Source organism: Epinephelus fuscoguttatus, linkage group LG21 (genome assembly GCF_011397635.1).
Source record: "Epinephelus fuscoguttatus linkage group LG21, E.fuscoguttatus.final_Chr_v1".
NCBI lineage: Eukaryota > Metazoa > Chordata > Actinopteri > Perciformes > Serranidae > Epinephelus > Epinephelus fuscoguttatus.
The window spans coordinates 21,020,423-21,047,628 of record NC_064772.1 but is presented as its reverse complement, the minus strand read 5'-3'; the positions used below and the strand labels follow the sequence as shown (position 1 = coordinate 21,047,628).

Genomic DNA, 27,206 nt, shown 5'->3' with positions numbered 1-27,206 from the left:
ATCAGGTTTGTTTTTGCCCCAATCCCAATCCAAGTAATTTAAGATTAAGTATCTGCTGATACCAAGTCCCAATCGGATATTCTCCCCTGATAATACAGCTGTACAGTGTACATTTCAAGTATTCTAATGATATTAAAGATATTAAAATCAATCCAGTGGATATGCTTGAGACTTAATTAGCGCCACAGTGCATAAAGAAAAAAAATTCCCTGCATCCAAGCTGTTCCTTGATGTTTTCACAAACATATAAAGCAGGCAATAAAACAACAAATCTCCCTATCCCTACTCTGTCCCTTTAAGAGCGTATTCTCCAGTGTTTGTTGCTTTGATGCAGCATCTTGTCTGGGTTATCTGACTAAACTGTTCTGTTAAGTGTTTATTTTCGTGGTCTGTACACTACGTTGATGCACGGATTACATTAATTAATTAATCTCCTTGTCCGTTTGCCCACTGAGCTTTTGTTGCACTTGCGGTAGAGTCATGAGTGTCCGAGGTGAAGCATGCACCATATAGCCTGTGGCAAAAAAACAAACCACAAGATACTCTCTCACACTGAGCTGAAATGAAATGAGTGCACATAACTTAGGAAAATTACACAAATAAACAGTCTTACACTGCATTTTGCTGTTGCTTAATGTGTGTGGTGTTTCACCGCAGGCGGGGCTCAGCCCTCGCTTGTACACAGTAGAGTAGAGGAGAGACAGATAGTGGAGAGTTGCAGAGTTGATGACAGCTGCATGAAAACTTCGCAAGAAAAATTATCTGTGTGATGGCTGACGTAAAACAAAGGATTTAATCGGGCTGTATACAGCTCGATATTGCCTATCCTGATCAATCAAAAATGTCTTGATTGACCCTGTTACCGATCTTTGAGGTCGGATTGGGACATTCCTAGTCACAAGTTAATTTGCAGGCTCAGATTTCAGATACTAAACATGATCCACAAGTGAAATGTGATGTTTTTATAGATTAAAAAGCCCCAACAGCATATAATTTACATAAAATTAGCCCAACCTTAACCAGATATAACATTGAAATGCAGCATATATGTAAATGCATCAGAAATAACAATCCACTAATACAACAGAATTTTAAATTCCAAAAGGGTCCATCTTGCGTAACACACCTTTTTACTTTTGATACTTAAAATATATTTTGATGCCAATACATTTTGTACTTTTAATTAAATACACTATTTAATGCAGGACTTACTTTTGCACAGTGGATCTGAGTCCTTCTTTCAACACCGTTTGCCCATAAGGATTGCTAAGACTTTCTTAATAATGACTCACTGTATTAAAGACTCAGATGTGAGTGAGTCACTAAGCTTAGCTACTTTCTCAGAGCAGTTTGGTCGTTGAAAAGAACTGAAGAAGTCTGAGGTATGCTTATAAGGGTGGGTAACCACGCTTGCTGCTGACCCCTGCGCAGGGCCCCGTCCTGGACTGACCCTGCTTTAAACCCAGGAAACCAGGACTGGGTCCTCGGGACCTCTCAGTTTAGAATAAGAGAAGTAAAGTAGCAGTGTGCAGAGAGGCAATGGAGCAAAATGGAAAAGAGCACATCTGTGTTTGTAGTTCCTGGGGAGGTCCTGGGGTGGGCATGGGAGAGGGGAGGAAAGGTAGAGTACAGGAGCGTCTCGAGGGAAGAGTTCAAACGGAGCACATCCTTGGGCCTTTTTGAATCGGAGGTTAGCCAGAAAGAAACATTACAGAAGGACAACTTGAGTCGCACTGATGCATGAGCCTTTAATTTATTTATCCAGCCACCATTTAGTCTTTTATCATTCACTCAGCACTGTCATCTTTCTAACAGACATAATTTTTTTTGGCCAAAGATTTCTTGAGCAAACTTCAGAGACTCTCAATTTTTTTTTTTTTTTTTTCTCGACAAACACTCTAGTGAAGGTTCCCAACAGTCACATAGAGTATTAAGAATTTCCTAACTGCCTGATCCAAATGTTAACCTTGGGTAGGCTGGCTCTGATCCATAAGTACTCCGTTGATCATCACAAGTGCCAGGGAAACCCCTCTTCAACGCTCCATTGGCAGATAAATGCAGAAGATGCATTTATTCAAATTAAACTGGAAACTGTCTGATGTGGCAGTTACTGATGCTGGTGTTCTTACATTTCCATCCAGCGCCTCCGCCTAATTACTTTAATGGCTGTAATGATGGTCATAAGAGTGCAGAGAGGTATCGGACTAAATAAGTGTGTGTGCATGCATTTGTGTGCATGCTTGCATTTGTGTGCAATATCTGGAAAGGGCTTAGTTATTTTTGGTCACAGGAGGAGAGGAGCCGTGACGGCGTGTGGTCTCCGAACAGAGGATCCAGTCTTCTTCTTGGAAAGGGGGAGAAGTAGGGGAGAGGAGAGAAGAGAGGAGTTGGGGGGGCTGAGGAATAGTTTACTGTGAATGTCCTGTTACCCTGCAGCCAGTTTATGACTTTCTGTTAGGTTAAATTGCACGTCAGGAGCAGTCAGTATCCGGGCGTCCTCATACCAACGTCCTGGTTTTAAATCCACTTATACTTTGTTTGCTCGTTGATCTGAGTGTTTCTACGTTGATCCTTAAAGGAGAAATACACTTTTGGCTTTTATTCTTTAGTGTTTTGCTCAAGGGCATTTGAAGGTTGAACAACTGTCATCCTGCTGCCTTAAATCTGTAGGTAGTTAAGACGTTATATTTTGTCTCAAAAAAAAAAAAGGCTAAACCTGCCACTGCTCATAACTGAAAGGAAAAAGTGAATAAGCCCAGTTTCCCAGTAGCTAGTATCGGTGTTGTGGAGTTTTGTGAATAGTGGAGAGCCTCTCTTTGATTACCAATTATTAAGTGGTTATCTGCTGTCGCTGTGGAGTAACTGATCCCTTTTTCTTTTCTCCGCAGTCTAAACGAACGGGCCCATCTGCTGACAAGAGTCTTTAGGAAAACACCTTCAAGCGTAGGACGCTCAAACTCGGTGCAGCAGACTGTGTCACGTGAGTCTCCAAACACACACACACACACACACTATAATGTTATCAATGTCTTGCTCTAGTACCAGCCTTAAAAAGAGAGAATTGTGTTTCAGTCTTTCTCTTGTCCCTCTCACTACATGAAATAAAGTCTTAAAAACACATATGTAGTTTTACAATCAGTGCATATACTGCCAATATAAACTAATGCTGGTTTCCTGTGGTGTGAAGTATGTGCAGATCAGGGGAAGGCCATCCTGGCCACACCGATTTCAAATGGCAAATTTTCAACACGTTCAATATTTACGATCCGATATCCTGTTGTGAGGGGGGAACCCTGAGAACTGCCGGAGGTCCAGCAGATCTCGGAGGGTTTTGATGTAATATCAAATGGGATTCAACTCAAAACTTTCTAGCCTCCAGCTCATGCTGTAACGTATACAATCCATGTTCATTTTATGTCTCCGTGCCAGCGATAGCCTCGGCCAGAGGCATCATGTGTGTCCATCCGTCCCATTCTTGTGAATTGGATATCTCAAGAACACCTTGAGGGACTGGTTTTTTTTTCTCCAAATTTGGCACAAACGTCCACTTGGACTCAACAATGAACTGATTAGATTTTGGTGGTCAGCCTTGCATCCGTTTCATTCTCATGAACGCCATATCTCAAGAACACCTTGAGGGATTTTTTTTTTCTCCAAATTTGGCACAAACGTTTACTTGGACTCAACAATGAACTGATTAGATTTTGGTGGTCAACCTTGCATCCATTTCATTCTCAAGAATGCGATATATCAGGAAAGCCTTGAGGGAATTTCCTCAAATTTGGCACAAATGGACTCAACTCAACTATTTAAAATTTAATAGTAGATTAAAGGTCACAGTCACTGTGACTTCACAAAATATGTTTTTGGCCATAACTCAAGAATGTATACACTAATTATGACAGATTTCACACAAATGTCTAATAAGATAAAAATGATGAAGTGATGACATTTTATATACAAAATGTCAAAGGTTAACTTCACTGTGACGTAATGCTCTGCAGAAACACTATTCTGGCCATTACTCAATGTCATATAAGTAACAGTATGGCAGACATTGAATTGGTGACACTAATCCTGGGTGTTCATCTTGAAACTGCGCTGATTGTATAGATCTTCTGTGCTGCTGGGGGGAAGATGTGTGTGAAGCATCCATGTTTTCACTGACAGAGACGTAAACTGTAACTGCAACTTGGTTTGCGAGGTGGTTTTTCTAGTTCTTTGTGAATTTTTTGTAAAAAGTAGTGAAAAAGAAACAGCTAGTTTTTCCTGCCTGCCATCCACCACATTTGTTTACTCTAAAGTCACATTTGATCATGAGAGATTTGCAAGATTTCCAGTTTTGTGAGTTGGGACTGTTTGTTTCTGTTTAGTTTATCGTTCAGTGTGTGGGGTGCTATTTTGTCCAAATCGTTGCTCTCCACACACGATAGACATTCTAAAACTTGACCACATAAATTTTCTAAATGGCCCCCTTTGTATTTCGTTTTGGGATGTTTGTTAATGCAGATGCCGACAGGAAGTGAACAGGGACAAAAGCTGTTGCCAAAGCAACAGAATAACAATGAAAGAATCTGTTAGAAGAAAACTTTTAAATTTATTATTACATCTTCTTTCGTGTGGAGTCTCCCATATTTTCAACATCTGTTAAGATCTTTTTATGTGTGGGCCAGTATGACAGATGTAGACGAGGAGAAGAAAACAGCATGTTGATTTCTATTTTCTATATATTTGCAGAGTCCGATTTGTTTGGTGCTTCTGATTGGTTTGTTTGCTTATGTGTTTATTAAGGGTGGAAATCTGGCAAACCATGCGGAGAGTAAATGGAGAGGGACAGCAATGCTATTTCAAGTTTCTATCTCACGTAACCCAAAAACAACAAACTGATTCCCAGTATTCGGACAAATATTGAGTGACCAGGAAAATACAAACCCTTGTACCCAGTTAGGCAATCCAGTATAACAGTCGTGTAATGAATAACACATTTGTGAAACTCAGTTTAATTATTATTGAGGCAGGGTTTGTCTGCACACGAACATCCCGTGTGATTAACAAAAAATGGAGTCATACAGCTGTTTGTTTTGTTAAAATGTTCCTCCGTCTCGTCTCTCTCTGCAGATGGCTATGCTTTCTCTCAAGAGGAGCACGGCGTGGTGTCCCAGTCCCAGGTAGTGCGCTCCTACGACACCACCCGCCAACGCCCCAGCCTCTAGCCCCACCCCTGACCAAGGCTTCGGCTCACCGTAGCAATGGTTAACAAGGCGACAGCGGAGACAGACTCACGTGACACCCTCACGCCGGGTGACCGACCCCTGCTGTGGCCTTACTGGAACTATAACCTGACCCCTTGCCCAGGGCGGGGGTCACGGTCAGGCGTAGAGGCCATCGCTGGCGCATAAGAGGACTAACTTGAGAGAAGGGACCAGGCCGACTTTATGGGGAAAAAACATTCTTCAAGCTGCACAGGCATGAGCAATCATATCCACACACAGACATGACAAGTCAAACTCAGAGACTGCTCCTCATATCTGTATACCCCACAGACTGGGTTTGCTTCATGCCACTGTGTGTTTATCTGTGTGTGTGTGTGTGTGTGTGCGTGAGTGTGTATGTGTGTGTGCATTCCCGTGCGTCTGTATCTGCCTGTGCATGTACGTCTGCACGCGTTGGCGCTCCTGTGTTTGTGTGCATGTGTGTCGGCCCGCGTGTGTTCGCTTCCACGGTTCTCTCTCATCTCTGTTGTGAGGTGGGTTTAGCTTGTCTGTCATCACATGCCGATGCGGGAGGGAAAGGGACGTCTAAATAAACACACACACATGCACTGATGAATTCCTTATAAAGGGAGGGAGGACCACTGCAGCCCTGAACCCCAGCTACAGCCCCCCCGTGTCCCATTGCAGCACCAAGCCTCACTGCCAAACACCACAGAGATGCCACTGAGGCAAAACGCTCATGCCAAACTGGACCACCCCGCTGCAACCCCTCCTATCCCACTGGGACGTCCTCCTGCTTATCTCTTCTTGTATCTCCTATCTCTCCATCTCTTAGCCGCTCTGCAGCCTCCATGTCTCCCCTCCTCTAGCACATCATGTCTTGGCCAGTTTTTAAAAAAATTCCACCTTGTTTCCTGTTGTTTCTGACCGCTCCTGTGATTCCTGACGCCGCCTGTCAAGCATCATCAGCTGACATGGAAGCAGCGAGTCTGGCATTAAAGCTTCCTCCTTCAGTTTTGTTGGATTTCCATTCTTTACTGGACTGTTTCTTTTTTATTATTATTAAAGTGGACATTAATGTGTATGTTTATATTTTTTTTTTCTCTTTTCATTAATGCCTGTTTTTGTACTCATGTGTGGAGACATGTCTTAGAGGGAATACTTTACTTGAACTAGCGCTAATAGGCATCCAAACAGAAGGGATCTGATTGAGACACTCGCCTGGATCATGTGTTTTTCTGGCTCTGGGGTTTGTCTGAATGTAGAGTCCATTGTGTGTGTGTGTGTGTGTGTGTGTGTGTGTGTGTGTGTGTGCGCACTCTGTGCTGAGGACACTCTGGTTCAGGAATGCAAGACTAAAAGGGAGGGAGAGAAGGGGGGGTTGTCCATCCGAGTCCTAATCATTAAATCTAATCAATCCATGGCCTGACTAAATGTCTCTGTCTCTTGACTTGAAGCTGTCTCGACTCGTGTAATCAAGTGGATTTTGTGAGTCAAAATGTGGCTGCAGACAGGGTGTCTGCACGCCCTTAAAAATATGATTTTATAAATATAAGGCCTTGAAAGTCATTAGTCTTAAATTTGAATCTGTGAGGTCTTAATTGCCACAAACATTTTATCTAATTTCATTCATCCATCTCTATTTATTCATTTATTTTTGTCAGAGTGAGTCAAGCTCTTATGTGTGACAGTCCACATTTCTAATGTTACTGTACTTTTACTTTATAGCAAAATGTTAGCAAAATGTACCTAACCTAACTCATTTTAATGACAGCATTCCTACATAAAATAATGCTAGAGCACTTTCCATGGTACTCAAATACGCTTTGCATTGGTTAAAAACGACCACAAAATAGACTACAGTAAAATACACACAACAGCATTCACACATTAAAAGTCATTCAGTTCACTTGAGTAGTGATTTGAACTTGGACAGGTCAGTGCAGTCTCGAATGTGTTTGGAGAGAGTGTTCCAGAAGAGGGGCAGCTATGGAGAAGGATCTGTCGCCCCAGGTTCTGTGCTTGGTCCTGAGTGGTGTCAGGAGTCGGGAGGCTGCGGGAAGGAGTGTGGCGGTGGAGCAGGTCTGTGAGGTAGGAGGGGGCCTGGTTATGGAGGGCTTAATAAGTGAGGAGAAGGACTTTGAATTGGATGCGCTCAGTGTTGCAGCACTCAAGATAGGTCTTAATCCGGGGACTGGTCTCAGAACACTTTCTGACCACATTTTAACTTGGCTGTTTCGGTGTTAGACAAGACTCTGGATTTTATGTCAAGACTGGTCAAGACTGAAACTGCAGGGATATCACTAAATTGCCTGTGCAGAAAAATGACTGTTAGATAAGGATGATTAGGTTGATTTTAGCTCCTTAGTATTTGTTGATATTTGTCTACTCATAGAAAAAGGAAAAGTCCCAAACAACATATACATCTAGACATTTCTCATGGTACACTCCTGAAGAGGAGTCTTTGTTTTCCTTGGGTGTTTTCATGGGAATGTGGATCTTTGAGATCAATTTGAGGAGTGCCTCGGGTTTGTGCTTTCCACATTTTATCCTATGTGTGTCATGCCGTGTGGGACTCGCACTGGTCTGGTCTTGACTTGGTCTCAACCCTCAAAGTCTTAGTCTTGTCTCGGTCATGACTGACTCAGTTTAGGTGGTCTTAACTACAACACTGATCAATTGTACCCATACCTTTATACTCACCTGCAGTGCTTGAATAAAAAAGGTAGGTCCAAAAATCAGTCTTAAATTTTGTTAAGCAATTATCTTAAATGTTTTAAAAGCATTAAATTTAAGTGTCGATAACTGTAGGTGCCCTGACAGGGCAGTAGGACGAGCTGGGTTTACATTGTGTGTTTAAAAAGGATCAAAAAGGCTCTATTGGTACATGAGATGTGGATGATTTCATACATTACCAGATTCAAACCTCTCCCACGCTCCCTCTTGAAGCTCATGAGAGCCAGTGTAGACAGACCATTAAACGATTAATACACCCCCCAGCCTCTGGACACTGGAGTCCAACTGGAGCTCCCTTTCCCACCCACCTTCCTGGATGTGGCCCAGCCCAAACCGACTACAGCTGCTCCAGTATGGAGAATCCATCGGGCCGCGGCCGAGCAGGAGCCAGAGAGCCATTTGTGCTTTTCAACTTCTCCCCAGTGACTCCCCAACCCAGCGGCCCGCTCCGCTTTCCACATTACTGTAGTTTCTGGAGGAGCTTGCCAAAACTACACCTCCACAACTTCCCATTGTTGTGGTTTATTGTTCCACCGCTCTGTGATGCGACGGGTACTCGGGCTGTCCACTGTGGGTGGCAGAGCTGTCTGTAAAGGTGTGTAATTAGTGTTTCTAATAGCTTTGCCATGAGTGTGTTTGTGTTTCGAGGGGATTAGGGATGTGAGACAGTTCTTTGTGTGAAAACCCATTCACCTCACAGGTTTGTTGTTTGTTAAGCAGGCTTTGTCTCTGAGTGTGTGTGTGTGTGTGTGTGTGTGTGTGTGTGTGTGTGTGTGTGTGTGTGTAAATCTCACTCATCCTGACAGTAGAAGCTGAAACACAAAAGCTGTCAACACACTGATTTCTGTTTAAAAGTTTATTTTCTTAAAACTCATATGAAAAATGTCACTGCTGCATCAAATTGGACCAATGTTCATTCATCATTTTACTTATCTTGTCAGGCACAAGCTGCCGACTGCATCTTACAGACATTATGCTTGCAGCACGGATGAGGTACACGCAAACATACCATTTTCAGTACTCCGGGACATCTCAGGCTGCACGCTCAGTGGAGCAGCACATTCCTCAAGTTGCATGTTACTGAGTTACCAGTGACCCAGCTGCACAACAGTATGCAGAAAAAATGCAATGTTGACTTCTTTTTTTACATTAACGAGCAGTAACCGCCACTTCTCTGCTGTTTTTAAGTGGGAAATAATGAGTCAAAGCTGCCCTGGAGCTGCCAGTGCCCTCAGCTAACGCACCGAACTGTGTTAGTGTTAAATACACAAACACACATGCACACACACACTTCTCACAGGAGAGACGTGAAGGGGGGCAGTTTTCGCTGTATAATTAACTCTGTAATCTTAAGAGAACGGCCTCTCACACTTCTCAGGGACATTAACTGCCAGCCTTGCATGAATATTTTAATTTTTTGGGGGTCTGTATGTGTTTCCGCTCACTCAGGGCAGTTTGGGTTTTTTTTTCTGTGTTTTTTCTTTTTGGGTGGCAGGAGAGGTTGTACGGCAGGGTGGAGCGTCACAGTCTATGTCCTGTGTTCACTTCATTAGAGTTTAAATGGTCTAAGGGGAGATCGCGACTGCCTTTCACATTACACCACCTGCATTTCCCATTACACACAGTTCACTCACAGTTACTCATACGACCACATCCCTCCACACTTCACACTAACTCACACATGTACAGTACAAACATCTTTTCACATGCTTTCTTTCCTCACACTCTCAACACAAACAAACGTTACTGTATAAACCACTCACAACTATTCACAAGTGCAGATGTGCACATGGCATAAACACAGCATGTGGTCATTACTTTTTTTTTTGCTTGAATATCCACTTTTCATTCAGTCCACTGCTATAAATCATCCAGTCATCACTCACTCCAGCACACATAAGCCAACAAATCTTTTTCTCACTCTCACATACACATACATGCAAACACAAACACATGCACAGTCTTTATTTGAGCTGCAGGCTGCTGCTGCTGCAGTGGGCTGTGCGTGATCACCCATCTGGGCTGTATAACCCTCCTATATGCAGTTTTGTCTTTGCATCAAGACAGAAAATTGTTTATGCATCCATCACGGGCTGAGCTTAGCTCATTCCAACTCGCCAAGAGATCATATGACACACTAAACAGACACACACCACACACAATAGCAGGGCAGGCCCTGAGCCAGCAACAGCTTTATGAGTCCTTCATGTGAGCCTGACTCCCTGCCTTTCTTTTTCCACTCTGGCAGCGTCCCCTAAAGGTCTCTGGCACAGCCCTCACAGGTTAAACTTCACAACAAAGTGGCAGAGTGGTCTGCAGGCTGGGCCCTCATCACACAGTCACTGCAGGGAATTTCTGATCACTGGTGACACTGGACCCAGCGGTGGGAGGAGGACAGGGGGACTGGAGGGGTCTGTATCCTCCCTGAGTGGGGTCCAGGAAGGCTGCCTGGGACACAGGGTGAGCAGCATAGCCGATGTACTGCGGGTGCAGAAACTGTCCCTGATGAGGCATGATTTGCGTGGCCTGCTGGCAGTTGAGTACGGAGAAGTTAGTGGGCATGTTGACGAAGACGCTGGCGTCAGGGGGCAGGCAGCAGGAGGCCTGAGCCCGCATGAGGGGAGGGGGAGCGGGACGGGGTGCAGCGGGCGGGGCGGAGGAGCTGGACGAGGTGGCCGTGCTGGACTGGCGGGACGATGAACCTCTGGAGGTGCCCACGCTGGCCATCATGGGGATAGTTTCCAAGAGGCGACCACTGCCGGCCCCTCCTCCTGATGCACCTCCTGATGACAGTTCCTGTTTGGGCCGGAGGCAGCGACAGCAGCACACGGCGACCACAGAGCCCACCAGAATGAAAGCTACAAACACAGAGCCCACGATCAGGAATGGCACGTAGATGGGCACTACAGAGAGAGAGAAGACGCATTCAGGTTAATGAAAACAGCTATAAGATTTTGTGGCAGACTTCTAGGTTCAACATTAAAGGTCCAGTGTGTAGGATTTTGGGGGATATATTGGCAGAAATTAAATATAATAATTATTATTATTTCTACACAGTGAGCAGGTCAGCCATGTTGCATCTCCATGTTTCTACAGTAGTAGGCCAAAATGGACAAACCAGACACTGGCTTCGGACAGGGCCGTTAGCGTTTTTGTATCAGCCACCATAGTTAGCAGCACTTCAAGGACGAGCAGTGTAAAAAAAACACACAGATTTTTTTAACATGAAGCTGCTTTATTCAGTGCTTTTTGTGGTTTACATCACCTGGTCTGTTTGTTTTAGAAAGGAAGAGACCTCTGCGGATAATTCAGCTCCTGATAAAAACCTCCTGAAGGAATTCTAACCGAGAGGAGTTTCAACTGGTTGCAGTCTGCAATCCTCACCACTAGATGCCACTAAATCACCCTTAACCTCACACACTGGACCTTTAAACTTCAAAGCAGCACCGCCTCACACACTCAGGTTTTGCTTTTCTGCACAGGCAAAGCTCCTACATGTGAGTGGAGATTGGGTGAGACAGTGAAACAAAAGACTGAGCAGAGAGGAGTGTTTGGACTTTGTTAGAAGAATGAGAAGTATACTGGGACCGAGTCCCCAGGGAGCCCCGGGCTCTCATTAGCAGTTATTAACTTTGTTTTGATCTGTTTTAATCCTCAGCACCCTGCTGTGTCCCCAGCCTCCTCGACCCTGCACATCTGTGTGTGTATGTGTGTGTGTTTGCATGGGTGACATTCTTAAGCCCGGCTGCCAGCAGATATTTGTGACCCTTCTTTTGCTGCGGCTATTTATGACCAAACCTTTGAAAATCAGTTACTCAAGTTGAACTGCAGTACTTGGCTCCTGCTTAAAGAAGAGTATTAAAGTTGACTGATTTAATGTAGCTGAATGGGAGCTTATTCAGCGCTTTAAATCAAAGGAGTAAGCCAATTTCTCCTCACTGACCTTTTCTTTCTTTTTGTTTAAAACAGCAAATCAGTCTTAAGAAAGTACTTGTGTAACTCACATTTCCACCCATCACTGATTCACTGGGTCAAATAACAGAGGCATTATTAAACAGGTACAGATCTTGACAGTTTTATATGTGTGTCCATCTCAGGTTCCAGTTGGCTATCTGTAAATTTGCTAAATGGGCAGGAGAAGCTCCAAAAACAACTCTGAAACGTGATCAACAATAACTTTCTTTACAAGAAAATAACAGTTTCTACTCTAGTTTCACTTTTTGGCTGAGCAGTGAGGGCACAGAGTGAACGTTTTGTTGGCAGAAGCAGGGTGACAGGCGAGATGAGGTCACTCCTGAGGTGTTCTCCTCACTTGTTCATTCCCATGCTCGCTCACGCAAACACCTTACAAACACAATAACGACCATGTTATAGTGTAAGTGATTAGTTGTGTTTTATTGTTCCCACAGGGTGCAGTTATTTTCCGCTCTGAATGTGCCCATGTGTTATGAGGTGTAACTGTATGCCAAACGGAGAGAGGTGGCAACTGGCTCCGGTTTCCTTTTGTCTCTTTGAAATACATCCATACGGCCTTGAGAAACTTTTCAGAATGCTCATCAAAAGTAGCAGGGTATTAAAGGGATTACTGCATGAGACCTGTTAAGAGCTGGGGGACATTCACTGGTGGAGGCGGTAAGTCCAGGTGACAAAAGACACAGGCCAGCGGCACAAGAGGCCGAGACACGGTGACATGAAACAAACTAGGACCTTGACCCATTTCCCTTCGACAAGGAGCGGTGTCGACTTCAGAGGCTAATGTACCTCACAGCCACACACCTTCCAGTAAACAGGTCTTAACAGGAACTCTGCTCTGGCAACACATATATACGTTACAAGCGCAGAAATGTCCCAGGGAGCCTTTGACTGCCCTCTTTTCCTGCACTTATATGGCCTCCACCTCAACATCTGGGCTTCCACTCCCTTTTTCTGCATGGCTGATGAGGATTAGTAATTGCAGAAACTTTCGTCTTGTTTTACTTCATCCCTGCTTTGAACTGCAGAGCTGCTTTCCAAAACACTGTACTGTAAATCAGTGATGGAGGGGGGAGAAAAGCACCACTTAGAGTTCAGCAAATAAACTGGTGTCAAAAGAACTGAGTTCTTTGTCCAACTATAAATATCAGCACTGCAATCTGAAAATACTTCACAACAAGTAAAAAACAAAAGAACTCAGAGTGGCCCAGGAATGAGTCCTAAAATCTGAATTGGTTAGATGCCTGAAGTAAGGTCTGTGGTTAACACAAGCTTATGAGAGTTTCACGTTTTCTTCTATGAAATAAAATACGTCAGTGAATACCCACTTGTGAATTTTGAAGCCTTTACGTGTCTTACAATAAAAGGTTGCTAATAAGTGGCTAACTGAGACTACTGAACGTCATTACACCGAACATGGCTTTACATCTTCGTTGTGGTGGCGACACTAAGTCATGTGATCATAGTGCAGTTCATTATATCCTAACATTAGCTTTTTACTTCTGGTGATTACATTAAGGCTTCAGTGATCATGAAAATGTTTTAATTTCAGCAATAATCCAAAATCCAATGGAAAAATCCCAAAAGCTTTTTGACGAGGGAGCTGGGGTGACGCTAACTTCAGTGTTGGCCTGCACAAAAACGTGATCCGTGAAGCACTCTGTTATGCAAATTGTTGCAGAGATTATGCGAAAAGGGCCCAGAGGGTCACAAAATAAATCTGTGAAGCTGCACTTAAGTGAAATGTTGCTTCGGGCCAAATGCTAATATCAGCATGCTAACATGCTCACAATGCTAACTGACTGACGTTTAGTCAACCATATTTACAATTTCACTTGTTAGCATGCTAACATTAGCACCAAACACAAAGCACAGCTTAAGCTGTTGGGAATGTCATTATTTTTCAGGTATTTGGTCATAAAGGGGACAAATTAAAACTTTGACTTGAAGTTGAGAGATCACAATTCATCCTAACGCTGCAGTCCTACAATACGCAACCAATTTGTTTAAACTTATGTCCACCCTGCCTGGTCGGTCACTTGTGTCTGCAGTTTGACTGGCCGTCTTGATGTGAGCACTGTCTGAATTTTAAAAATTGTCACACCCTCTCATTGTATCACCAGTTTGGTCTGCATAACACGTATCCTAACATGCTTTGTGCAGTGAATCAGTCACTTCCAATACACAATGAATGGGGGCAAACTCCTGATTGTGTATAGGGTTGCACTGTACAGGGGACAATGAATATCTGTTTGAAACTTCATGAAAGTCTTTATTAATAGTTGTTGAGATTTTGATCTAGACCTAATTGGTGGAACAACATAGCCATCCATAGAGCCTGGCTAAAAACTAAAAATTTGTACACATTTTTAGTACTTTTAATCCCAGCTGTTTTTAAGAAATGCTGGAAAACTAAACCTCTTTAGGCTTTGAACATTTATTTAAATACAATCCTCCCTCTTTGGTGAGCTGCTAACAATTCGTAGACATTGGAATTAGGACTGGGCAGTATATTAATATTATATTGATATTGTGACATGAGCCAAGATATCGTCTAAGATTTTGGATATCGTAAAACTGTATGTGTTATATCTTAAAGGCTGCATTACAGTAAAAAAAAATTAGCAGACTGTTTCATTATTTGTCTTTGCCTACATAGTCATTATCTGCACATTACTGATGATTACTCATTGTGTAAATATTTTGTGAGAGCACCAATAGTCAACTCCACAACACCCTCACAATATTGATATCAGGGTATTTGGTCAAAAACATCATGATATTCTCCATGTTGCCCAGCTCTACGTTGACCATATTACTTTAGTATGTTAGCATGCTAACATTAGCACTAAGCAAAGTACAGCTGAGGCTGATGGGAATGCAATTAGTTTTGCAGGTATTTGGTAATAAATCAAATCACTAGACACATTAAAACAACTTAATGATGAAATTAATTTAACACACACAATTCATTGTGAGGGGGAATATGTTCTAAAACTTCACAGAAATCATTTAATAGTTGTAAAGTTTTAAATATGAACCAAAGCAGTGGACCAACACTCCAATCAATAGAGCCATGATACCGGCATGGTTAAAAACTTTTTTAAGATTATTTTAGGCATATTGCCTTTATTAAACTGGACAGTATTAAGTGTAAAAGGTGGAGAGACAGAGGGGGATGACATGCAGCAAAGGGCGACAGGCTGGAATCAAACCCGTGGTCACTATGGCAAAGACATTTTAGCTACTAGGTGCCTTCTGTGTGGTTAAAAACTTAGCTTTACAAGACAAATTTGTTCACATTGTTATACTTTTAATCTATGTTTTTTTATGAAATGTTGCAAAATGGTACCTCTTTTAGCATCAAACAGTTATTCAAATTGAATTATCATCTCTTCTGGGAAAAAGCTGCTGTCAGCTCATAGATTTCTAAATGTGACAAAGGGTTCAGAGTAGACACTGGAACCACTGGGTTTATTTAACAATGTCTTGTGATTTAAATACAATTAAAAAAAACTATTTAATGGGAAAAAAAGAAACCTCAGAAAGAGCAGCTGAGGAGGGCTCCCTCTCCCAGGACGGACAGATGTGCAATAGATGTCGTATGTACAGATTACACCATCATAATAAAATTACAGTTTTATATAATCCAACTTTATAAGCTTAGAATATTTTTTATTGTAAAATCTTACTGTGTAACTCATAACTACAGCTGTCAAATAAACATGGTGTCGTAAAAAGTACAATATTTCCCTCTGAATTGCAATGAAATGAAAGCACTTGAGTACTTTCTACTGCTGAGCTTGCAAACACTGAATCTGTTCTTGGCTTCTCAAATTCAGGACTTAACTGTCCACAATATCTCAAGAAAGGATTTAATTTCTTTTCCTGTTGCCCTGTGTGATTTTCTCATCTTGTGCACATGCTGTTTGAAACCCTCCTATTGTTCGCTGTCACTCGTCCACACCTGTTGCTGCAGTTGAGCTGTGGCAGCCATGCCGCAGTAACAGCAGCCCCCCCTCTCTTAAGCCCTTGTTTTGGGCACAGTCTTTGTGGCTGCGCTGGCCGGACTCTCCCTCGTCTCCCTCGTCTGTCCCACGGGCATTCTCCTGTTCCTAAATACCATATGTTCCTTCATGTTGAGCACATTAATAATTTCCTGCCTGTTATCCATTGACATCACAGTGTGTATCTTTCCTGGATGATTAATAGGCTGCAAGCATAAGAAAAATGAGTAAAATGCACAAACTGAGCTCGGCCTTCCTCTTTGCTTGGGGAGGAAAAAGCTGCTTTTCTTTAAGTTATTTTGGCTGTAGGCCACTGAATGAAATGTATATACCCCTTCCTGCAGCGATAAGGCATGATTGTCTTAGCAAATGACAGATTATGTCTGGAGGTCCAAAAGAGGGCATAATATCCCCAGGGAAACATGAAGTAGGGCTGTGTTGCTGTTCTCTCTGATGTCCAATATTTGCTCCATTTCTCTGGAGTGCTCTTATCTACTTGTTGATCTTTATTCAAGATGTGATGCAGCTTCACAGGACTTTATGGTGGATTAATTTATGGGAATGTAAGCAATGACGAATGGAGATAGAGAAGTTTGTATACTTGTCTTATCCACTTGAAAATATGGGTTATATTTGCCTTTAGTTTTGGTAATGATGCCCCTCTGATATGCAGTTTCTGTGTCTGAATGTGAGTGTCTTCTGTGAGTGCGAATCCCTTGAAAGCCCACAGACACCACAGAGAGTGCAGTGGGGGGATTACAGGAGGAGCGGGGCTCCACGAGCCTAGTAGGAAATGATACATAACGTGATTTGTGTTTTTTTTATGAGCAGAGCTGTCAGCGCCTTTGGTGAGCCACTGTCCAAGATCCGGTCAAGTCCAAACTTGATCCCCGTGGGGACAGCGTGATCTGAGCCCGGCCCCCTCTTGCACTGTTACAGGCCAGAACAAACACGGCTATTTATAAGTGCACCACGGCACAGTTTGCCATTTGTGAGTGCAGTTAACTCGTTTTTTTTTTTGAGGAGTCTGTCTGCTGTCTCCTGTGCAGCTGTCGTTGCCAACCGGGACAGGGAGCAGATGAACCTTTTAACAGGGAGATACTGTGGGACTGCTGGGTTTATGAGGGGAAACCGGAGCTTGTAATAGGTCTGCAATTCACAATATCAAATTTAGGGCATCAAGTGCATGTGCCTCTGGCATGGCATCAACACGCTTTATACCATTTATAATCATTTATAAGACTTTTTCAATTACATTTATTTGGAATAAAAAAAACAAAGGCTCAGCTGAGATTAACAACACCACACTGACCACTGAAGCAACAGGTCAATTAGTTTCAGTACCAGTCTTCCTCTGACATAAATCACAGTGAGGACTACAGTGTGGAAGTGTTATGCGTGTAGGGATTATCCATGGGCGGATTACGGGACAATGGGCCCCTGGGCACAGATATGCAAATGGCCCCACCACCTTTCCTATAGGAGCAAGAAATACAGACTTCATTGATGTTTAGCCTCTTTTTTAAATTAATTTTGTGTCTCTTTGTAGTCCTTTTGATTCTTTTCATGGTCATTTTGTGTCTCTTCAGAGTCATTATATGTCTCTGTGGTCGTTATGTGTCTCTTCGCAGTCATGTTAAGTCTCTTCCTAGTCCCTCTGGGTCTCTTTATAGCCGTTTTGTGTCTCGTCATAGTCATTATGTGTCTCTTGGTAGTCATTTTGTGTCTGTTTGTGGTCACTGTGGGTCTCTTCGTGGTCATTTTGTGCCTCTTTGTAGTCCTTTTATGTCTCTTCGTAGTCATTTTAAGTCGCTTTGTAATCATTTTTTGTCTCTTCTCATTTTGTGTCTCTCTGTGGTTGTTTTGCCCCTTTTGTAGTCATTGTGAGTTTGTTCATGGTCATTTTGAGTCTCTTCCTGGTCAGTATGTGTCTCTTCAAGTGACATTTTGCAGGTGGAGGCCAGGGGGCCCATGACACTTTGGGCCCAGTAGGCCTGTTCAGTAATCCATCCCTGGGATTGTAAGGCTTGTACTGTGACAGTGCCCATACTCCAAAAATATTTTCAAGCATCACCTTTATATGCTAATCCTTTTTTAAAAAAAATTGCTCTTGCTCTTTTGCATTGTATTTTGTTGTTTAGCAGGTATACACACGTTTTCTTTAAGACTGTAATTAATGATGACTGGTTATGGTTATTAACATACATCATACTTGTGGTAGAAGTTGTTCAAACATTAAAAGTTGTGGGTTAATAGCCTACCTGCACCGGAGTCCTTGTTCTCCTTGCTCTCTGTCCCGGGCTCCTCAGCCTGCCGGTCGTTATCGCAACTCCCCTGATCCAGCCGTGCCTCCGTGCTGCTGCAGCAGTAGCGCAGCTCGCATTTCCCGCAGCAGATGATCGCGTCCTCTCCGTCGATCTTCTCCGGACACTGGAACCCTTCTTTCCACGCGCCCTGGGAGTCGCGCCAGCCGTGGCAATACTCCCCGCTGGCTTTCACGTCGATAATAACCAGGAGGAGAGTCACAATCGCGGTGACAGACATCGGGAACCCTCTTCCCCACATCCTCAGCCAGGTGGCCTCACGCTGGCGCACTGAGAGAGACGGAGAGGTTTTCACTCCCCGCGTTTAACCTGGTGATACGGTGGGTCGGTGCGATACAGGGAGCTGAGGGGATATAGTGAGGGAGCAATAAACCACTTAGAAGCTGTCATTTGTCAGAGGAATCCCGTGCGTAAATCAGATCCAGCGTCTCCAAAAGTGACTCCGCAGTGTGGCTGATTATCCGAGAGTTGCAGAAAACAAAACTCAGAGTAGCTGCTATTGAACTGTAACAGAAATCAGAGTTAAGCTTGACTGATACTCCACTTGCAACCCTTCAGAGCTCTAAAATCCAGTATGAACAGACTAAATGATCTCCTGTGGCACCGCAGCGAGGCTGTTCATGTCTCCTCCTGACTCTTAAATGACTTTCCTCAGGGATGCAGGGAAACCAGCACTTGTAGCCTGATCCATGCTGCTGTCACTCCTGAGACCCCTCACAGCCAGCCCCGTGCGCAAAGATAAGATTTCAAACTTTTGTGACTCGGTCTGCATTGTTGGGGCGTCGGGAGTCAGTCACCCAAGTCTGGGTCAGTGTAGCCCGATTGAACTAGAGCGCTCAGAGTCTATCCTACTTTGCGTCAGAGTGAGAGGGGCGTGCAGAGAGTCAGATGCAAATACACATCCCTCTTAATCGAGTAATGAACTGTCGGAACTACCAGTGTCAACAAGGAAAGAGTTAAATACAACTTCCGATTGAAAACTTTTAAAAATAAAACCATGACGCGGAATAAAAAGTGCATATTGGCGACTTCATGGAGTATAGGAAGGCACTAAGATGAATATAGAAATTGCCAGCAAGCATTTAGCTGCAACTTGAGGAATTTTTGGCATTTTTTTGTCCTTTCAGTCCTGCTCCAGAGACATTTACTTAAATAGCTGTAAATTGTGACTTTATTCGCTGTCAATCACTTTCATGTATCACTATAAATGCAGACTCTCCCCAAGCCTAACTTCTACATCGACCACTAGTATAATAGTCACTAAACCATGCTTTTATTTTGACAGCGACCTAGTTTCCTTCCTGTTTAACATTGTTGCCGACTTGACGCAGCGCCTCTCATCATTCTACATCCGAGATTTGCTTGCAGCAATTGTCCCGAAGTTCAGTTAAACTTTTCCAGGCATAGTTTTGTGGTAACTGCCTCCTGGTGAAAAGCAGCTGAGAGTTTTGGCAGTTTGGCTCATCGCCTGCTAACATCCCTCCTCTGTTCCCTCGGCCCACCAACTGAGATTTATATGGTGACAATGCCATCTAGTGGAGTTTCCAGATGCTTGCTCCTTTGTGAACATCTGGCAACACCATTAGAGAAACTAGAAGTTACAAATGCAACTTTTGAAATGACCTGATGGGTGTTTGACTTGTTTTTTAAGGACAATACTGGGTCGTATCTGTGATTCTAATATTATCATAAAGGTTTAAAATGTATTTTAGACAGTGTTATTACCCAGTGGCCCCAAGTACTTCTCCTTTCCTTGAGTAATTCCACTATTCTACTTAATAAATAATGCATCACATGTTAGAGGTGAATATGGTGCCACTTTTTACTACTTGTACATGACAGCTTTAGTTATAAACTACTTCACAGGTTAGGATTTTACATGCTACAAAACCAAGCATTTTATATGATGAAATATCTTGAACAATGGTGGGAAGTTATTACATAGCTTATATTTACTCAAATATTGTACTTAAGTACCATTTTTTAAGTTCCTGTACCTTAACTGAGTGTTTATGTTCTGTGCTACTGAATGAGCTTATGAAATTGCAATACATTGCTGTGGGCTGAACTTTATATAGTAGGCCTTAAAGAGCTGCAACTGTAAAAAAGCTGCTGACATAGTATGCATCCATAATAATAATTACATAATAAAATATGCAGTAGGCTAATAAAACACTGACAGGTTCCATTCAGCCTCATGTGGGTTTTTTTTTTTGTATATTTTGCTAATAATATGTCTGAATGCAGCACTTCAACACTATCTGCTACTTTTAGGTAAAAGGTCTAAATACTTCCACTACCAGTGGTGAAATGTAATTAAGTATATTTACAGAGTACTGTACTGAAGTACAATTTTAAGGGTACTTATAGGCCTACTTTACTTGAGTATTTCAGTTTTTTGTTAGTTTACACTTTACTTCTTCTCCACTACATTTTGGAATCCAATATTATACGTTTTACTCCACCACTATTTTAAGACATTAGTTAGGCCTATAGTTTCTTTGCAGATTCAGATAATTCATACAAATATAATCAGCAAATAAATAATAATGTATTATATGAGTAAAGATAAAATTTTATTGATCCCTTGGGCAAATTCATAAGCTACACAGTAGTATAAATAGCCTTGGAAAAAAAATGGCCCCACCTTTACCAGCTGCAAAATTAGAGTGATGTTCACATTAATTCATCAATAATTAGCCTATAATATTCTTAAATGGGCTATAATAAATAGCCTACTTTTTGTCTTTTAAGTATGTACCAATAGCCTATTTTTGCATTTTTACTTGTGTAAGATTTTTAATGCAGGGCTTTTACTTCAGTAAAATATTTGAATACTTCTTCCAACACTGAATAAAGCATTTAACTCTCACTCCACAAGCTAGCTACTACATTAAAATTGTTCTCAAAAACAGTGTGTATCAGTAATAATGACTTAATTAAATAATTTCGCAGTATGTAACACTCACGCCGTCTATTTTAATGTAGGCTATATTTAATTTCTATACCCACCTTGTTACTTACTTTTTGACACTTCCAGATTCCTCTTCCGCCGCTGAGCCGCCTTGCTCGCCGGTACTTCATTTCCCATGATGCTCCGCCGTGAAGCGGTGTCCGTGGCAACATCACAGGAAGTGGCGCGCAACTGTTGAAAAACTGTCACACAACAAACTGAAGAGGAGATGTTGATGCTTTTCAGCTTCGTCAAAGCGGCGGTGGCAAAGTTATAGACGACCTGAAACACTTTTCTGATATAACTAACCGTGCCTTCGGAATTTAAAACGTAAGTGTTGTTTAAATATTTGGCTAGCTTCGTATGAAATCACGTTTTAGCTAACCTTAAGCAAAACTGTTCGCCGAGTGAAAACAGATAGCTGACGTTACCTTACTGGTGCACAAATATCTGTAAGACAACTATGTTGAGGGAAACTTCACTCACTCACACGTTTGCTGAAACATTCAGTTAGTGTGGACATGTTACTAAACAACTCTGTTCATACTGTGAAACCATAGGACCAGTAGTTGGTGAGGTGGGTGTAACTTACTGCTAGGTAGATGGGTAACGTTAGGTTACAGAGGTGGAAATTGGTTTACTCCCCTATATATCCCAATGGCTTTGAGGCTAATAGGTGGGTATTCTGTAAATGGGCAGAAAAAGAGGTCGTTATACACTGTATACCTGCATGCACTCTCCACCACACCACTACATAGGACTAACCTTTTCATATTGTCTGATCAGATGTCGTTTGTGAGAGTTGGGCGTCCACAACAACACACCAAAGGAAAAAGGCCTGTTCGCACCAAGAAGGCTGCAGCTCCCAAAAAAGACTGGGTGGTGAGTACCGACGTCAAAGTATGTCCTTGTACCCTTTTTAGACACATTCTTGCTACTCAATTGGGAGGATAGTCCACTTGTGTTTGCTGTGAACATTTATCTGCCATAGTAATTTCTTCTTCTATAAATAAGAAATGACCACTACGTTTTAAATTCATTTAGTAACGACAGCTGTCTCTTGTTGGTTTCAGAGCACTGTCAATGACCTGTCTGTGCACAAGCTGTCACCTGCGGAGCTGGTAAGATGTTTAACCCTGTGCTCGTTGAGGAGTTCTTCGTACGTGTGATGTGTACAACTGTAGAGCAATTTAAGCTGTTTCATTTCATACTATGCATTAAATTAGCACCTGAACATCATTTTAGTGAGCTGATAGTACTGAAACAATTAAAACGGTTATCTGCAGCCCATATTTGCTTGTCTGATTGTTCACTTCTGCTTCAGAGCCATCGTCATGAGATCCACAAGTCCCACAACAAGGCAGCGGCTCAGTGGGAGTTGAGAGAGAAAGCCCTGCAACGCCGTTTCAGACACGCTGGAAGCCCTGCACCTCTAGACAAGGCCAGCCTTAGCATCATCAGGGAGGTGTGTGCAACCTCTTATTGTTAGTGTCTCTTTTGCTTACTCGATATTTTTTGTTTAAGAAGATTTCACTGCTGGGGATGGTGGTGTGTTTTACTGCTGCAGGTGTTCTCTGACCAGCTGCTGCTGCAGGATGTGCTGGCTCGGTCTGACAGAGCCATGGCTGTTGTCAAAGACTTGTTTGGAGACGCCCCACGCAGGCAGACTGGTAGATTATCCATCATAGCCATAAATACAGTACCAATAAAACATGTGGAAAATCTGTTCCCTACTCATAGACATAAGCATATGCAACACATTTTCACCCTTTTGAATGAGATATATGATTTTCCCAGAAGAGTAGGTGGTGTATACAGTGTGTTTGTGAATTTCCGCAGGGCACCCCAGTGTGACGATGGCACCAAACTGTGACTCTGACTCAGAGCTACCTGTTCTCCAAAGACCAGATCCTCCAACTCAGCTCTCACTGCTCAGCCAGTCTATGATGGATCCACAGGTGTGTGTGTTTTCCCTTAATAATAATACACTCTTAGTCTGTGTCTTTTTATAACCTAGTTTTATGTTTTTGCCTAAAGAGTTCAATCTGTATTAACGTGTTTTCATGTGTAAAATTTCCCCTCAGGCTCTTAATGAACTTGAAGCTTCAGAGGAAGACCACAGTGATGAAGATACCCATCCTACTGGCATTTCAGGCCATCATGTGATCCAAAGGTAATAATGCCTGCGAAATAGACAGTACCTGCACAACACTGAGCAATCTGAGATAAGACACTGACTTGTGTTTCTTTATAGGTGGAAAACATAATTTAGTGATCACTACTGAAGCTTCAGATCCTGATGACATTATTACATTGCTTGTGATACTTTTCTTTTCAGGGCCAATTTACGAAAAATGAAGGCACAGTCTCGGGGTAGAGGGATACGGCGACAGAAAGCCCATCATCCCAACTCTGACCAGGCTGATCGGGATAATGTTCCTGTAACCCCCTGCACATCAGGCAGAGCACCAGACCAAACAGGTACAATGAAAAGACGAGGACAGCAGTTAACAAATATTTATTTCATGCAGTCATCACAAGGAAAGGTTTACTTTTAAATCAGATTTGAAATCCTTTTTCATTTACAAACTCATCCCACCTTATTACAGCTCTCAACGCCACAGTGGCTGTTGAGCGTGTTCGGTCCAGACAAAGCCAGTCAGAGGAAGGCAAGGAGGAACCGTCAGTCCTGGTTTCTCAGGTCCTGAATCCTGAGCTGCCTCTCAACCAGTCAGGTAATATCAAGAGGGTATCTTCATATGTCAGCCTGTGACAATGTGTCATCAGATGAACAACTTAATGCTGCAATAAACAGAAGAAATTAATGATATCTTTTTTGGTTTCTCTGTATGTATTTCTCAGGCAGGATCAGTAGTCGTACCAGCAGGAACAGGAAGTGTGTTTCTCAGAGCTCAGAGCTGGATGGCTCCTCCGTTACCTCTCTCAGTGGGGACCAGTCCAGTCTGGGCCTCCTGCAGGCCATGTTGGGTCAGGTGGAGGCAGACTTGGATACTCTGAGTCCTGACAGTGAACCAGCTTCAGCACAGAGTCAGAAACCACACAGAACACAAGGCCTCACTGGATTCTCTGTCGCCTTGGTGTCCACTCTGGGACGTTTGGTGCACCTTCTCAAACAGGTACTGCAGTTGCTTCAATTAAGGCTTTGTTACACACTTTATAGACAGATAAATCCAACATGCATGGACACGTCACAGAAATGCTCACAAGAGCTTGATGTTTGACACTGTGCTGGACCATCGTTAATTTCATGACATCCACTTGTTTTTACTGTCCTCAGAGGGAAGAGGAAGCTCAGGAGGAGGCTCAAGAAAGGAGGAGACTGGAGGAGGAGTTGAAAGAGCAGCGTGGGCTGGTTGATGCTCTCACTGCTGAGACGATGACTCTGAGAGAAGAGGCCGCTGCCCTGCAGGTGAGACAGAGCTCACAACATGGTCTGATACTACTTTATTGTCCTGATACCAGCTGTGCTCATAAATCCTGTCTCATTCTGTTTGCTTCCTCTCAGGCGGGGTTGCAGCAGCGGACAGCAGAGCTGGAGCAGAAGTTGGACACAGTGGTGTTGGTGATGGGGGGACTTGGACTACTGGAGGCACACGCTGACCCACCTCAAGGCCCTGATATCAAAGCTCCAGGTTCAGTTCAATTTGGTTCAGTTTGTCAGTCTGCACCTGAGCGAGATCCTGAACGACCACAAGCCCCTGTGTCCCCCGCTGTCTTGCTCTCCCCGCCTCGACAGAGAGACAACTGGCAACAAAGTCCTGGTAACAGCCTGTTTCTTTTTTAGTTATCTGATTTCAGCTGTACGACCTCATGCCATCATCTCAGCTGTCAGAATTCAATTTTTGCTTTCTCCCCTCTTCTTCAGTGACCCATCCTGCCCTGCTGCACCAGGAGCTTCCTCCTGCAGATATTCTGCATTCCTGTGAGGACGTCCGCTTCCACAGCTCAGCCTCTAGCCTCACCAGCCTGCCTCTCACCAGCCTGCCCTCTACATCCTCAGTATCACTGACCTCTGACCCTCTCGGCTCACACCTCTCGCCAGAGGCCATGCTGGCTGAGATCGCTCAGCTGAGCAGACAGAACGACATGATCAAGGCCCAGCTCAGTCAAGCTAGGGGCCTTGGGTCAGGGGTCACAGGATCGCCTGACAGTAGCAGCGAGCAGAGGAGGTCAAGCTCCAGCAACACGGGAAGAGTCACACCACAAAGTGTCGTAGAGAGGAGGAAGTCAGCTTCCAGCGGCACAGGAAGAAGGAGTCGGCATTTGCAGGCTGCTGAAAGGGAGCAACTGACGAATCAGGTGCAATCATTTATACAATTTTAAACAAAGTATGCCACATAATAACCTTCTTGTCTGAATATGTGAAAATTTTAGGTTTATAAATCCACATTAATTGTTTCATAAGAGTGTAGTGGAGTCTAACTAGACACTACGAGAAAATATACACTTTTCAAGAAAGAAATCCTCTCAGGGGTCATCTTAAAGGTCGGGTCTGTAGGATTTAGTGGCATCTAGTGGAAAGCATGTAGGAGAGCTGAAGTCTTAAGTGGCCAATGTGAAAACGGGAATGACCTGCTCCATATGTAGTTATGAATGAACAGCTCATTCTAAGTTAATGAAAACACAAATCTTATTTTGAGTTATGAATATTATAGTCCATTACTGCTTATAGATGCCCCTAAATCCTACACACTGGAACTTCAAGGGTCCCAGAGCATAGAATTAATTTTCCTGATGCACTTTAAAGCTTTATTTCGTCTTTTAAATTGTGTTTAAAAATTCTTGAAGCTAAAAAAGTAAATGGGAGGAGAGATTCCTTTGTGCGTTCTACCAACACCACAGAAATTCCCCTCACAGATAGGTTGAACAGCCTGTTGAACAACCAATGAAGCACAGCTGATGATTTATTTCTGTCTCTCTTCTTGCTCAGGCAACATCACCCGACACCCTCCATGTGGGCAGTGTGGAGCAGCGCCTCCTGGAGCTCAACAGACAAAGCGCAGCAGCGAGAGGTCGACTGCTGGAGCTTATTGAGCAACAGAAGCAAAGTGTTTCAGCCAAAGTTTCTCCCTCTGGTTCCCCCATCCCTCCCTCCGCCTTCAGCCCACATACAGCAGGTACAGTGGCTCACCCGACACGTTTCTGTCTGTCTGTGTAATTTCCTGTCACTGTAGGAAAAATCATCTTCATCATATGTTTCTCAGCTGGAGGAGGAAGTCCAGAGCTGCTGTCTGCACAGGAGCTCCCGTCAGAGACTTTTGGTGCTGAGAGACGGTGAGTAGCTCTTTAAGATGATGGAGATGCTCCCTGATGAGGCATGGGAATTAATTCTCCATATTGCTTTGTGTTTTTTGCTCGTAAGCTGTTTTTTTTTGTTGTTTTTTTTGAGCATGCCGTTTAACAGACATTTACCAGACAGTATTTTGAGGCTTAACATTATTGTATTACTGTGCTGCAGATCTGCTGGTTCTGAAGCATCTTCTCACAGTCTTGGAAGAGAAACAAGGGATGGGAAAACACAGGTACACACACACACACACACACACACACACACACACACTATAGATGACATAGAAGTACTTAGGTTATTGTTACCTTGGATCTAAAACTGTATAACATCTTTTCTTTTCCCACAACAGATGGAGAAACGGAGAGAAAGAGACGGGTGGTTCGCCTTGTCCGCTCATGTGAGATGACAAGAAGAGAAGTAACGATTCAGCCTGAGGACATTTTCAGTATTTTATCTATGCATTTTTAAATGACTGAATTAAAAGTGTTTTTAAATCAGATCTGTTTTTTGTCATCCCTGTTTTATAGCGCACACTGCGCTGTGGGAAAACCCTGATATATATGAGTAGTGAGTGATGCGTGAGCAGAGACAGTAAAATAACCAGAGTGCCTGTTTTCATTCAGCCTTATTGAGATTTAATGAATTGCACCTGCAGAGCGATTTCTGTGTGTTATGTACATGTGTGCAGCT

The 27,206-nt window shown here is 43.1% G+C and overlaps 3 protein-coding genes across 7 annotated transcripts in view; 2 read left to right on the top strand and 1 right to left on the bottom strand.

The window, feature by feature from the left end:
* atp8a2 (ATPase phospholipid transporting 8A2) overlaps positions 1–6,632 on the top strand; it is a 61,726-nt gene extending 55,094 nt beyond the window's left edge. For all 4 annotated transcript variants that reach the window (XM_049565340.1, XM_049565341.1, XM_049565342.1 and 1 more), the window contains 2 exons: positions 2,889–2,980; positions 5,119–6,632. In XM_049565340.1, coding sequence (XP_049421297.1) covers positions 2,889–2,980; positions 5,119–5,213 — 187 coding nt within the window. In that variant the 3' untranslated portion in view covers positions 5,214–6,632. The remainder of the gene's footprint in view (positions 1–2,888; positions 2,981–5,118) is intronic.
* A 2,145-nt stretch (positions 6,633–8,777) lies between these two features.
* LOC125881941 (protein shisa-2) lies at positions 8,778–19,156 on the bottom strand. Its single transcript, XM_049565412.1, has 2 exons — positions 18,190–19,156; positions 8,778–10,852 (listed from the first exon to the last, which is right to left on the bottom strand). Exons 1-2 carry the CDS (start codon positions 18,491–18,493, stop codon positions 10,281–10,283), a joined length of 876 nt encoding a protein of 291 aa, XP_049421369.1. The 5' UTR covers positions 18,494–19,156; the 3' UTR covers positions 8,778–10,280.
* Positions 19,157–21,386: 2,230 nt separating this feature from the next.
* Positions 21,387–26,975, top strand: spice1 (spindle and centriole associated protein 1). 2 transcript variants are annotated; one of them, XM_049564998.1, is made up of 17 exons: positions 21,387–21,535; positions 21,992–22,087; positions 22,279–22,326; positions 22,530–22,670; positions 22,773–22,863; positions 23,045–23,163; positions 23,290–23,378; positions 23,544–23,686; positions 23,815–23,940; positions 24,068–24,342; positions 24,504–24,635; positions 24,732–24,987; positions 25,092–25,525; positions 26,157–26,343; positions 26,431–26,500; positions 26,685–26,748; positions 26,866–26,975. In XM_049564998.1, the coding sequence occupies exons 2-17, from the start codon at positions 21,992–21,994 to the stop codon at positions 26,920–26,922; spliced, it is 2,328 nt and encodes a 775-aa protein (XP_049420955.1). In that variant the 5' UTR covers positions 21,387–21,535; the 3' UTR covers positions 26,923–26,975. The 2 variants fall into 2 exon arrangements, with proteins under 2 accessions (XP_049420955.1, XP_049420954.1); XM_049564997.1 differs by having other exon boundaries at positions 22,773–22,875.
* Positions 26,976–27,206: the final 231 nt, after the last annotated feature.

Coding starts and splice junctions, on each gene's coding strand:
- spice1 (XM_049564997.1), top strand. CDS start 21,992: ATGTCGTTTGTGAGAGTTGGGCGTCCACAACAACACACCAAAGGAAAA. Junction 23,687..23,814: donor CAGAGCACCAGACCAAACAG/GTACAATGAAAA, acceptor ACCTTATTACAG/CTCTCAACGCCACAGTGGCT. Junction 26,344..26,430: donor CTTCAGCCCACATACAGCAG/GTACAGTGGCTC, acceptor TATGTTTCTCAG/CTGGAGGAGGAAGTCCAGAG.
- LOC125881941 (XM_049565412.1), bottom strand. CDS start 18,493: ATGTGGGGAAGAGGGTTCCCGATGTCTGTCACCGCGATTGTGACTCTC. Junction 10,853..18,189: donor GAACAAGGACTCCGGTGCAG/GTAGGCTATTAA, acceptor CTCTCTCTGTAG/TGCCCATCTACGTGCCATTC.